Raw genomic sequence first — 12498 nt, 5'->3', positions numbered from 1 at the left:
AACCCGGTGCAGCGCATACCCCCACCAAACTCTTCTCGTACCGCAGGGGGTACGCGTACCACACTTTGGGAAACACTGCTCTAGACCAAGCGGGTAGCACAGCCGATATTATTTAAGTAATCTTTTAGCATACTATGTACACAAGTCCAGCATGGTCGCTGTTCACTTCCAATCCGCCAGTCGCTGATGACACGCTCAACGGTTACCACCACTATGCCTCCAATTTAATAAAAACTAGGAGAAACTGTACAAATATATCGCCGCCGTGTATTGTGAAAATATCTAAAAATATTTATATGAAAAAGAAAAAGAGCCTATAGGACTAATTTACATTTTCCTCCTTGGGCCCCCTCCAATAATAAATCCTGGGTGCGCCACTGTAGACAAGTATCTACATATATCATTGAATGCTTCTAAAATAAATTATAATATATATTTCAATTTGATAAATAGATTAGGTACCAATTATATATTTAAATTTTCATGCTGGAATAATCAATTCAGAATAAAATACGACGTGGCAATCTTTGTCAAGTACCTACCTTATAGGTACCTATCTACTATCGGAGTGGCGTTGCTAAGCACCGGTTATAGGATAACAAACAGTAATAATGCGCAAACAAGCAAGAAAAGGTTGAAAGGCAGTGACAGTATTAATCCAATAATATTTACGTAATTCGACTCATGATGTCAGTATCTCCGGAAAAGAAAAGTATTGTTAGCACTAACCCAAGAATATTTCAGAATTCTTATCGTTTGATTCCAAAGCAACCGTTTGATGTGCTCAAAGTAAAAACACATATAAAAAATATTATGGATATGACTTTCCAAGAATTTGAATACTCTGATCAACCCATGAAAGAAATTTGTATACAACTAGTCGACGAAATAAGAACTGCTGTGAAAGCCGAAGACTTTGATAGGTAATGCTTTGAAAATCTTTAATATTATACGAACACTCGTTTCATTTTTAGTATGTTTAAATTTAAAAATGTATGTATGTTCATACCAATTAGCAATAATACTAATAATCAATAATTAATATAGATTGGTTGGTATTGGTTAAACTCGTCGGTATTTTTTTCCAGTGGATCATTTCCAACAAGATATTACAATTAATTTTTTTACGAATGTTTTCAGATGCAGACTTGTGGTGAACGTCATTATTGGACAAAAGAAAATGCAAGGATTACATGCTACACATTCATTTCTGTGGGACCACGAACGAGATAAATATGCTGAATATGTTTTTGAGAATAATAATTTTTTTGTACAGGCCGTTGTGTATGGCATATATTTGGATTAAATAATAAAACAAATTTTAAAATATCTTCATTTAATAAAGATGTCTTTACATGTTGTAAACGTGGTGACTAACTACCTACCAGTTTAGCTACTAATTGAAGCATATTACCTATTACAATGAGAATAGCTGAATTGAACACAATTGTATGTTCAAGTAATCCTTTTAAGACATTTTATTGTTTGCTCGCGTTTCCCGCCTTGTACGCCTCCGATTACCAACGTCACCATAAAAACAGGCCCACCAACTGTGTACAGAAACCTGAACAGAAATGTCAAAATGGCGTCATCACAAGACGCTTGGTATATTTCGTTATTGGGTTTGGCGGAGAATTTTAGAACATCGAGCCCTCCGAACATAAAATGTTGCATCCAATGTTTGCAAGCAGTTTTTAATTTCAAACCTCCCCAAAGAGTCGAAGCCAGGACACATTTACAACTCGGAAATATTCTTCTAACCCATACCAAAAACATTGACCTAGCAAGAACTCATTTGGAACAAAGTGTAAGTTATCATTAAAACGTCTCATATTTTGTGGAAATATTAGTATCGAACGATACTTTACAATGTTATCTACTATATTAAGTCGGTAAATTGTGTTCCGCGACCGTTGTTAAAAAAATTAGGCCGTAATAAACATTACCGCCATCTATTTCAAAACGTAAACAATAACCTATTTTCGACAAAATGTGTTTTCATCGCAGATTTTTGTATTCATCGAATGTTTTATTTTGCAGTGGTTACTTTCACAGTCGATCAACGGATTCGACGATGTCAAATTCGAGGCAGCGAGCGTCTTGGCCGAATTGTATGAACAGCAGGCGCAATCCACATTGTCAAAACCTATACTTAGAAAAGCAATTGAGCTCTCACAACACAGTGTATACTGGCATTGTAGGCTCATATTTCAATTAGCAGTGAGTATTAACACCGAACATACTAATTACCTCTATTTTCTTTGATCCTGATCGAATTCTTTCATACATAATTTTATCACCCAAAATGTGTCACTTTTGACAGATAATCAAAATAATATTGTTTTACTTATTTTTATGTTATATTGTAAAACTGACTTATATTTATAAAATATTTAGTCAGCTTAACATGTTTTCGTATTATTATTTAGATTATTTCTGTCTAGCGAGTATTTGTATTGAAGAAAAATAATTATAGATTTATATTCACAACCCTTATAAAATGTTTTGATAAGTATCCATTAATATCAACGCTTGCAGTTTCGCTAACCTAACCTAACATATCCATCATACATCGCTGATTCAAATGCACAGATGTAAGAATTTAAGCAATCGTTGATGTTTCAAATAATCATTTTTCGTGTTCTATATCTAAACATCCTTTTTTACTGTCACTTTCGTAGTGGGTCAACTATTGATTGTAATGATTTTGATACCGAGTGCACGCATAGAGTTTTTTGGTGATGTTCAAACAGACAAAAAATCAGCACATAAATAAGTACGTGTTGTTATTTTGGCGGACCTGCTTTGACCGCCTAAGGCTACGGTCTGAGTGAGAAGGGTTTACGGTGCGTTGCGTGTGGCGTGCATGTCAATCACGTGTCCTGAGTGACCGGGCGTGTAGCGTTTCAATTTACATGCGACTTGGAACTTGTGAGATATTTGAAAAAATGATAGTTCACAACATTTGTCATTATTCAATATTAATAGTATTATTTTTAATATTACGATAACCATGTGTGATCCTAATGGGCTTCCACAGAGTGGAGGTTTGTATTAATAGATTTTTGTTTTTACGAGAAATGGATGTTGGCACTTGCTCAACCTGTTAGGTCCATACTCTGACTCCAACAAAAATTGAAAAACAATATATGTGTTTGCCAGACCCAGGATTTGAACCTGGGACCCACGACATTATAATCCAACGTTAAAGCCACTCGGCCATCGTGGGGCCGTTAAATTACATTTTATTTGGCATAAAATTGTAGTATAATTTACCATTATAATTTTTGAAGCTATACTTCTTTTGGGTCGTTTGGTAGAGAGTGAAATTGAGAGCTGTGCGCGCACACTGTTACGTAAGTGCTTGACACTATTGTTTCGTTTGTTCGCGAATTTATTATTGTCGGCCATTTGCAATTCCTCACGTAAACAAACGATTAAACATCAGAGTGACAGTTGTTACTTTAAAAATAATTTAGCAATATAAGTTGAAGTGTATAGAAATAAACCAACGGCGCTACAAAAAGCGGCCCCTTTTCTTGAGTGTGTAATTTAATAAGATAATTAAGAGCTAGTCGAAGAATCTAGGTTATCACAAGTTTTGTTTTTGTTTTGTTACGCCAAAGAAGTATAACTTCTAACACGCGTACATACCGATTTTTTTTCACAGAATCATTCGGTTAGCAATACTGGCATGAATTTGGACAAAAATCTATCACTGCTGGAGCTATGTGAGCTAGCATTTCCGTCATGAAAAATGGCCATTTTGAAACCGGTTTGAGGCAGGCAATGCGCACGCTATGCATGCACTGCGATGTGTTCATCTAGGAAATGAAAATGATGCACGGATGTCAAAAGGGTTCATTCAATTTGCTCTTGATTTTTAATTAACATGTTTTTTTTTTAGCAAATTCATGCGACAGAAAAAGATTATGAAATAGCGAGTAGCTTACTTGGAGTGGGAGTAGACTACGCGCAAATATCAAATTCTAACTACACGCGAGTATTATTCCTGCTCAGCAGAGGAATGGTATGTATTACATTTTTACAGTTGATGCATTTATTAATCATATAAGTCCCATTATAACCTCACTATATGCCTGCTAATTATACGGCCATTCTCAATTTATTATGGCACAATGTACAGTTCAATTTTTTCTATATACGGTGGAGTTTCGGAAAAATATTATGAACAAATGAACAGTCGGGGATGCAAATATTTGGACCAGGTGTAGAACAATAACAAGTCCTTCATCATAAAATTTGACAAATTTAAATACCATTTAAGTGCAAATGATATAGTTTGGAGGTAGTTAGTAGGGTTTAAAATTTAATTTAGTCAAGAAAGTTTCTAAAACAAAGCGGCAATAATTTGTTTATAGATAGGTATATTATGCCGTTGTCATATTTTCGCATGCAAATTATCAAAAGTTTCACATTTCAATCTCGATATAGAAATTTTTTCATTTACTATGGTTTTACACTAATGCAGTGGTCTCCAACCTTTATGTTACTACGCCTCCCTTTAAAAAAAATCTAATCTTGGCGCCTCCCCCCCTTTATTTCATTAAATAATACAGACACTTTTTTAACACACAAGTTTTTACTACTTACTTATATTAAATTCATTTTTTAATTAATTTTTTTTTCATGCGACGAATGAGCTTGTTTATTACCACAATCAATTTTAATAGAAGTCAACCAAATTCATCATCGTTCATTGACAAAAATTAATGGATTCTATCATGGGCTCCACATACTGAATAGGGCCCACAGGCCAGGATCTTTCACCCATATATTTAAAATATTTAATAGCCCTGAAACAAAGCAGCGCCGCAGGCGACTTTTTTACTATTAATAAAATAATATGAAAAATGCATTAGCAAACTAACCAAGAACTCAGGAAATAGATTTTTGTTTGCTTCAATATATCTGGCGTAGAAATCATTTAAAAGTGAAGACATGTATTATTGTTATATTATATTAAAGAAATCACGTCAAAAACAATTTAAAAAAACAATATCACACCCTGCCTACACGCCTCAGTTGACACTTTAGCTACGAGTGACATTTAAATTTGAGGTTATTGTTTTCATGCAACCAGCGGTCGTTTTGTGCATTACCAAAACAGAGCGTTTGCAAAAGCGCCATTTTTAAATTTCTCCGCTCCAAATATTTTATTTGTAGATATTATGGTATAAAAATTAATTTATTAAAAAATTTTGGCGCCTCCCCTGGCAATAGATCGCGCCTCCCAGGTTGGAAACCGCTGCACTAATGTGCAAAATGAACCTGACAAGAATTACTCAGTCGACAGTTTACCTCGAATGATTTGTCAAAAGCTATTTCTCACTACGAACGAGAAATAAACATCCTACTTCAAATTGATGCTGATGAGGAACATATTTATTTTTGTAATTAAAATATCGTTTTGAAACAAAAAATTTGGAGTCAGTTTTATCAATTTTATGCCAAATTATTATACGGTATTTCACTTTACGACAAGGAATTTAACTCGGCTGTGTATGAACGTTCTGTTTTATTTTGAACAGAGTGAAAATGGCTATGAATTCAAATGAGGTATAATATCTCCTACGAATATTATACAAAATGTTAAGGGTTATCGTTAGTATAGTCGACCGTTCCGAAGATGGGTTTATGTAAATATGTACCTCAATTAGAGAAGAATTAACAAAAATAACTTTTTCAAAAACATTATAGCTGCTGTTGATCGACAAGAAGCTCTTGGAAGTACATCCACTCCTCAATCAGGCAGGGCACCTGGTGGACTCCTGGACCGGCAGTCCGCACCAGAAGGAATACTTAAAAGTTTATTTTTTAGTCTTGCAGGTATGGACAATACACAATTTCTCGATAATTCAACTTATAAAAATAATATATTCTTTTTAACACTACAACATGCCATTAGGCCCAATGACAGTACAGTAGAACCTCGATATAACACAAAATATCCGGTCAAATGTGCAATTGTCAAAAATATCCTGTTAACAGCTTCGCTGCCGCCCTATATAATTGACCCCATGTGTCAATCCACGAAAACGTAAAAATTAGGTCAAGGTAGACGAAAATAAGTGATGTCTACATTCATAATATTTTTTATTAGTCGGTAATATGTAAATACGTCAGTAAAATATTATGTCACCGTTCAGAGCCTGGTGATAGGTAGGTAGGACCTTATAGAACACAGGTGCCGAAAAAAATCTAATTATGATGCAAAATAAAAACTGACTAGCGAAAAATATAGATTTCAACTATGATGCCAGCTAAGAAATAAACCACTCAATGGTAGTGCCAGTGAAAGAATGACATCTTCGTGATAACTATACAGGCGGCTCCGACTATGAGTGGCCACGCGGCTCCGATCGGAGCCGGCAGCAGCAAACTTGTTAATGTCATACATGTTTAAATCCAAGCGTCACCGCTGGTAAACAATGTTCTGCGCATGATAATCACATCACACCTCTCGCACTTGAATTTGAGTCATAATGCCATTTATGGAAATTTTACTGGCCTTGTATTGTGTCTTAGTAAAAAAAATGCATTCGGAAAACCTACTTTTATATAACAAACTTTCGGCATAAACGGACAACTCCTCACCCGCATTAGTCCTATATATCAAGGTTCCACTGTAATGTAGTGGAGTAGTTTGTATTGAGTTTAGTAATAGAAGAGAAACAATCACATAAATATATTGTGACCTCACTGAGAATCGGAACTCGGGGGACCCATGGATGAATGGTCGCTTCTTACGCACTGGACTACGAGGGTTGCCCTATTATCAGTTCATTAGGTCAAGCGACATATCCAAATACAACATTAAAAAACAGTCAATTATAGATCCATGTTTGTTTGAGAGAGTTTAATTACATACGCAGTTTTATGAAAAAGGTGCTAGATTTATAAATGCATAACATTGTCCGACTATTCCGACCAGTCTGACATTAACTGAATTTTTTTTACACTTCCATAAATTCCCAAGTAAGTGAATCTCCACTGATCTGTGACCTACATGTCTATGTCTCCAAAAATGGAGAACAAAACAAACGGCGTGGTCACGCCACCCATTTTTATTACTATTCAACGATGTATCATTACGACAATAGAATCTTAATGTTAGCAATGCGTCTTGAAATGTTGTTTTTATTTTTACAGGTATGTCATTTTCTGATGGCAGGGCAAGTGAAGAGCGTAAAACCATTTCTAAAACAATTACAGCAAAGTATTCAAACGATCATGCAGCCTGCCTGGCCCTCCGATGAAGGTACGCCCTGCCCTCTTTTAAGCACTAATTATAATCCGGCTATTACAGCTCTATTGAGAATGTTATTTTGGACGGAATAGATTGCCCACTAATCGTGTTCTGTAAATTTTGGTCTTGGGCACTGCAGACGTGTCTACAAATAGAAATGCACGCATGCGTCGGCTCTTAATGTTGATTTTAATGATTTCTGTTCATTTAATTTTAATGGAGTTTTGAATATTTCACGACGTAAATTGCGGGAAATAAATACATCTGACCTGATATTTAAAGTAACTAAAATGGAACAGGACTGCAGAAACTACACGTGAATTAGGGGTATGTAAAATCGTAATTCAACTAATCTCCAAAGCTAATAGACTGTTCGATCTGATGTCGTCTAATCCCTGTCGGAAGGTTGAAAAGTGCTTTATACTGCATTACTTTCAATTTTAAAGAGTCAAAATCATTTGAGTAATTTTCCCGCTCATCTGCTGAAACGTAATGTAACCTCTGTATGATACGATTGAATGTTGCAGCCGTGTGCGGCACGTCGGTGGGCGACATGTTCCTGTGGATGCCCAAGGAACACCTGTACGTGCTGGTCTACCTGGTGACCGTGATGCACAGCATGCAGGCCGGCTACATGGAGAAGGCGCACAAGTACACCGACAAAGCGCTCTCGCAAATCGAGAAACTTAAGAGTGAGCTAAGCATTCATTTATATGACATGTGTTGTTGCTGTTTCCTAGCTAGATAACTCCATGATACGGAGATATTCAATGTACCCTGTGAGCAATTCTCAGAAAAGCCGCAGGCTGAAATATATAATAATTACATTCGATCTTAATTGAATACGGTGATGCATGATCATCATAATAGATTCATGTGCTTCGGTGGCAGGTGATCTACACAGCTATCTACAAGCAATAAACTATGTATAAACTGCTCTTCCATTATCGCTACAGTGATCGTTTGTCCATTATTTTAGAGGTCAGTCCTTTATTTTCGTCATCCGTCGCCCACAATGGCCAAGCCGTAACGTGTCAGCTTATAATGTCATGGGTCCCGGGTTTCGCAATATTCACATGTTTTGGGATGTTTAATTGACTTTATGGCACCGTGAAAGAATCTTTACGTATCTACACTGAGTGCTCTGTGAAATGAAAGGGTGTGAAAGCCATTGCTAGCCAAATTCTGTCGTATATCTTGTGCATATTGTCTCTCAACCACATGAGACATTCAAACCCGAATGCACTGCTTTAAATGTTTCAATACAAATTTTCATCCTCGACCATTAATGTGGATTTCCATTTGCAGTTGTGGACAATAAGCCGATCCTGTCGGTATTCCAGCTGATGCTGCTGGAGCACATAATCATGTGCCGGCTGGTGACGGGGAATAAGTCAGCGGCGCTGCAGGAGATCTCGGCGGGTGCGTTGCTGTGTCGCTCCTCGCCGCCGCTGCTGGCCGCACACCGTCCCCAACTGCACACCCTGCTGGGCCTCTACGCTATGAGCATGAACTGCATGGAGGCCGCCGAAGCTCAGTTTCTTGCTGCCATCGGGGTAAGTACCTTGTACACGTACCGGACAATGTCACTTTGAAGCGGACAAACCGGTCCTGAATAATATTAAAATAGGTGGAACTAGTGCTATATATTGTGAATTATTTCAAATAATACTGAAGACTCCTAGCTAGAGTCAAAATTCTCTGGTTCGGCACTACATTACAGATTATAAACAGAAGACATACTTTGAAGTTTCAGACATTTTTATCTGAAGAAATAAGATCTGCATGCCCAATTGGACCACAACAATTTTAGCTAATATTCTAATAAATCTTACAGTAGTTAAGCTCTCTAACAATGTTATGCATGTTTCCAGTCGTCGCAGGAGCGTGAGCTGTGGACGTTCGCCAACCTGAACCTCGCCATCGTATACCTGCGCGGCAAGCGGGAACCCGAGTTGAGCAACCTGATGGAACACATCAACCCCGAAAGCCTGCCGTCTCATTCGCACAGCCTGCGTGCCGCCGCATACTACGTGCAAGGCTTGCAAGCATTCTTCCAGGCCAGATACAACGAAGCCAAGTGAGTGCCGCTGTACCATAAGGACATTATGTTGCTTTTCATTATACATGCCTTAGAATACGGGTTTTCAACCCTTGTGAGTCGTGATCTTTTTCTATAATAGCCGAGTTAGATGCTACTCCTCGGCACGTTAGCGTTAAAGGACATTTCGGTATTCAAATACCACAGTTTTTAATGTAGAATATGTTTATTGACATGATCTTCCTCGAAAAATGCAACATGTACTTTACAAACAATATAATTTTTTTTTCATACGTTTAATGGGATTTCCTTTCCTATTGCATTTCTTCTAGTTAAAGAAATACATACCACTCTACTTATGGAAGGAAAACTGACTAGCTGTGGTAGCGTAAAATTGCTTGAGGGAAAGGAATGCGACACCAGAATTCGTTACAAAATATAATAGGAAGGCAGCATGGTATGGGAGGAAGTGTTCGATTCTGAGCTAAACAAACCCGAATAAATGATTTAATTCATGAATGAACATTCCTGTCAGATCAATGGATTGATTGTATTTTTATGTTTTCTTAATATACGGTGATGTGTAGTGGTGAAATGACATGGTTCCATATTGCAGGCGATATCTAAGAGAGACATTGAAGATGGCAAACGCGGAAGACCTGAACCGGCTGACATCGTGCTCTCTGGTGCTGCTGGGTCACATCTTCCTGTCACTGAACAACTCGAGGGAGAGTATGAACATGGTCACGCCCGCAATGCAGCTGGCCAGCAAGATTCCCGATGTGCACGTTCAGCTCTGGGCTTCTGCGATCCTCAAAGGTTATTCAATTTGCATGGCATATATCTCCAATCAAGGATGTCCCTCACATTCAAGCTGGACGAAACTCTTTTGCTAATCTCAAACATCTAACTACACGGACGGACTCACAGCTTAACAGCTCCCTCCAACAGTATGATTACAGTGATGGACCGGCATTGCATTGTACATCAGGTTCCGCGTGCTGTCAACGTTTTGCGTGCTAAACTAACATTTATGAAAACAACTGGCAGATTTGTATAAAAATCAGAGATTTTTGTACAAAAATTTAAATAAGTTGCTATTCTTATTCTTTCTATTTGTCTTACTGATAATTAACTCACCATCAACGTTTCCAGACTTGTACCGATTATGTGGCGAGCTGGCGAGAGAGAACGAGGCGTTCCAGATGCACTGCAGCTTCTCGCAAATGCTCCTCAAGGACCACTTCCAGTCCACGCAGATGCCAGAACATGCGCTCATCCAGTGGACAGGCGGCGCCCTGCCCGACCCCCCTCCCGACTCCTCCCGCCAGCTGCAAGATGCCCACGCGCACGTTCACCAGCCCTCCTACAGCGGGACGTAACTCCGCTCTGACGCTGTGGAGCTCTACTCATATTCCGACGCGGGGTCGCGCTGAGACTGCAGCGTGCGCAACGGACGTCCACGTGCCGAACAGTGTAAAGTGTAAAATGACAGTGATGGATGATTAGGGTGTGACCAGCGTGGCGGCCGTACCCGCGAGTGCCTTCTCCCAGACTTCTGCCGCGCGCTGTTCTCTTTCTTTCGAGACTTTTGTCATTTTATTCACGTCGAGACATCGCCGGTCGGAGCGATAGATATTTCAACTCGTCGGTTGAATTCAAAATGCATGTGAATACGATTGGGAAACATATAAACTTGTTTAGTGTTTACGTGGTGTCGTCATTCAGCGTTCGATGTGGAATTTTAAAACGATTTTATCTATATTATTTGTTCAGGGTAAACAGACAGAAATTTCTTCCAACGCTGAGAGGGGCGAACCCGGGTGATGGTGCATTTCTTCGACACACTTTTCAATGTGTGCGCTATCTGAATGTTGGTTATACAACCGTAACGAGAGTCAGCGAAGCCTCACGACTTACATCAATGTGTAAAATTATTATATTATCGATACAGCAAGTCGTTGCCGATTAAAAAAATGACATTTTGAATACGGGTGTAGTCCATTGAAGCATTAGTATTCATCCGTAAAGAATTAGTTGACGATTACTGCATTAGCCTGAATATTTTTTATTAATTTTTACCATATTTGATCCTAAAATCATAATATGGACCTGCATAGAGCGGAAGCTGTATTTACTGATTTTTGTTGTTTTTTTTTTTTTACAAGAAATGGATATGATTGTTCAACCTATCAGGTCAATACTCTGTCCAAATTCCAAATACACATTGAAAAATAACATGTGAATTTTGCCAGATCCAGGATTTGAAGCTGGGCCGGGCCCCTGACATAAGCCAATGCGGTAACCACTCGTCCAATGTGGGTGAATATATAACATATTTTAATATAATATGTTCTTATCCTCTACACATGTCTTTATAGGTCTGGCGCACTTGGGTGACGTAATCGCTCAAAGTTGCATTTTTGTTCTTATTGGAGTTTATTATTTTCTTGCTCCATTTGCGGTTGTAATGAAATATAAATAATGTTGATATGCGCGTTGAACGGGAAGGTTCAACAAAAAATCAGATCAATAAACGCATTCGAAGAAGTTGCGATCTGAACATGAAAATAATGATTCGTATTTAATTCTTTCTTTTCCACTGTCCGAAAAACTGTTCAAAAAATATAGTCATGTTATGTTCGGGCTAATACAGTATTTCTCGCCATACATTAAATGTATAGTTTCTCATTCAATGTTATTTAAACAAATTGATTTGTCTCATAAATCATTTCATTTTTCGGCTTCCATTTTAAATGCGTGTATCAATTTTGACCTTCAATATAACGCTACCTACAATTGTATTTCCTATCAGCAAGGAACGGAATATCATTACGCCTCTTGATTCACGCTACAGTTTTTTTTCTATACCGACATTACTGAATATCCATCACGTAAGAGTAAACAGGCAACAATGAATAGTCGTAAGAAATGCGGTGTAAATAAATATATTGATTTCCATATATTTTTAGTCTAAATTATATTTATCGTGCGAATGAACGAGCCAGCCGAGTGAATATTAATGATTTTTTTTAGTGCCAACGGAACTCTCAAATGGTTATTATTTTTTTATCCTAGCGACTATTAATTATAAAATAAATAAATTTATTATCATTTCATAAATAATATGTAAAACTTTTAGCTTGGATTATTATAATTATCCAGAATTGTTTAATGTTCAAGCAGA

General features: G+C 37.6%; 2 protein-coding genes across 2 annotated transcripts; both read left to right on the top strand.

Moving 5' to 3' along the window:
* Positions 1-687: 687 nt before the first annotated feature.
* LOC147074687 (dynein light chain Tctex-type 5-like) lies at positions 688-1306 on the top strand. The gene is made up of 2 exons (XM_085943451.1): positions 688-923; positions 1141-1306. Exons 1-2 carry the CDS (start codon positions 688-690, stop codon positions 1304-1306), a joined length of 402 nt encoding a protein of 133 aa, XP_085799577.1.
* A 253-nt stretch (positions 1307-1559) lies between these two features.
* Positions 1560-12099, top strand: Mau2 (Mau2 sister chromatid cohesion factor). The gene is made up of 10 exons (XM_085943683.1): positions 1560-1807; positions 2041-2220; positions 3908-4030; positions 5722-5850; positions 7174-7282; positions 7798-7962; positions 8579-8826; positions 9145-9350; positions 9928-10130; positions 10467-12099. The coding sequence occupies exons 1-10, from the start codon at positions 1583-1585 to the stop codon at positions 10691-10693; spliced, it is 1815 nt and encodes a 604-aa protein (XP_085799809.1). The 5' UTR covers positions 1560-1582; the 3' UTR covers positions 10694-12099.
* The last annotated feature ends 399 nt before the right edge of the window (positions 12100-12498 follow it).

The sequence above is a fragment of the Rhyacophila brunnea genome, unplaced genomic scaffold, assembly GCF_057557595.1.
Source record: "Rhyacophila brunnea isolate RB1 unplaced genomic scaffold, BYU_Rbru_1.0 scaffold_16, whole genome shotgun sequence".
In the NCBI taxonomy this organism is placed as follows: domain Eukaryota; kingdom Metazoa; phylum Arthropoda; class Insecta; order Trichoptera; family Rhyacophilidae; genus Rhyacophila; species Rhyacophila brunnea.
The sequence above is the reverse complement of the archived record's forward strand: the minus strand, read 5'-3'. Positions and strand labels throughout refer to the sequence as shown.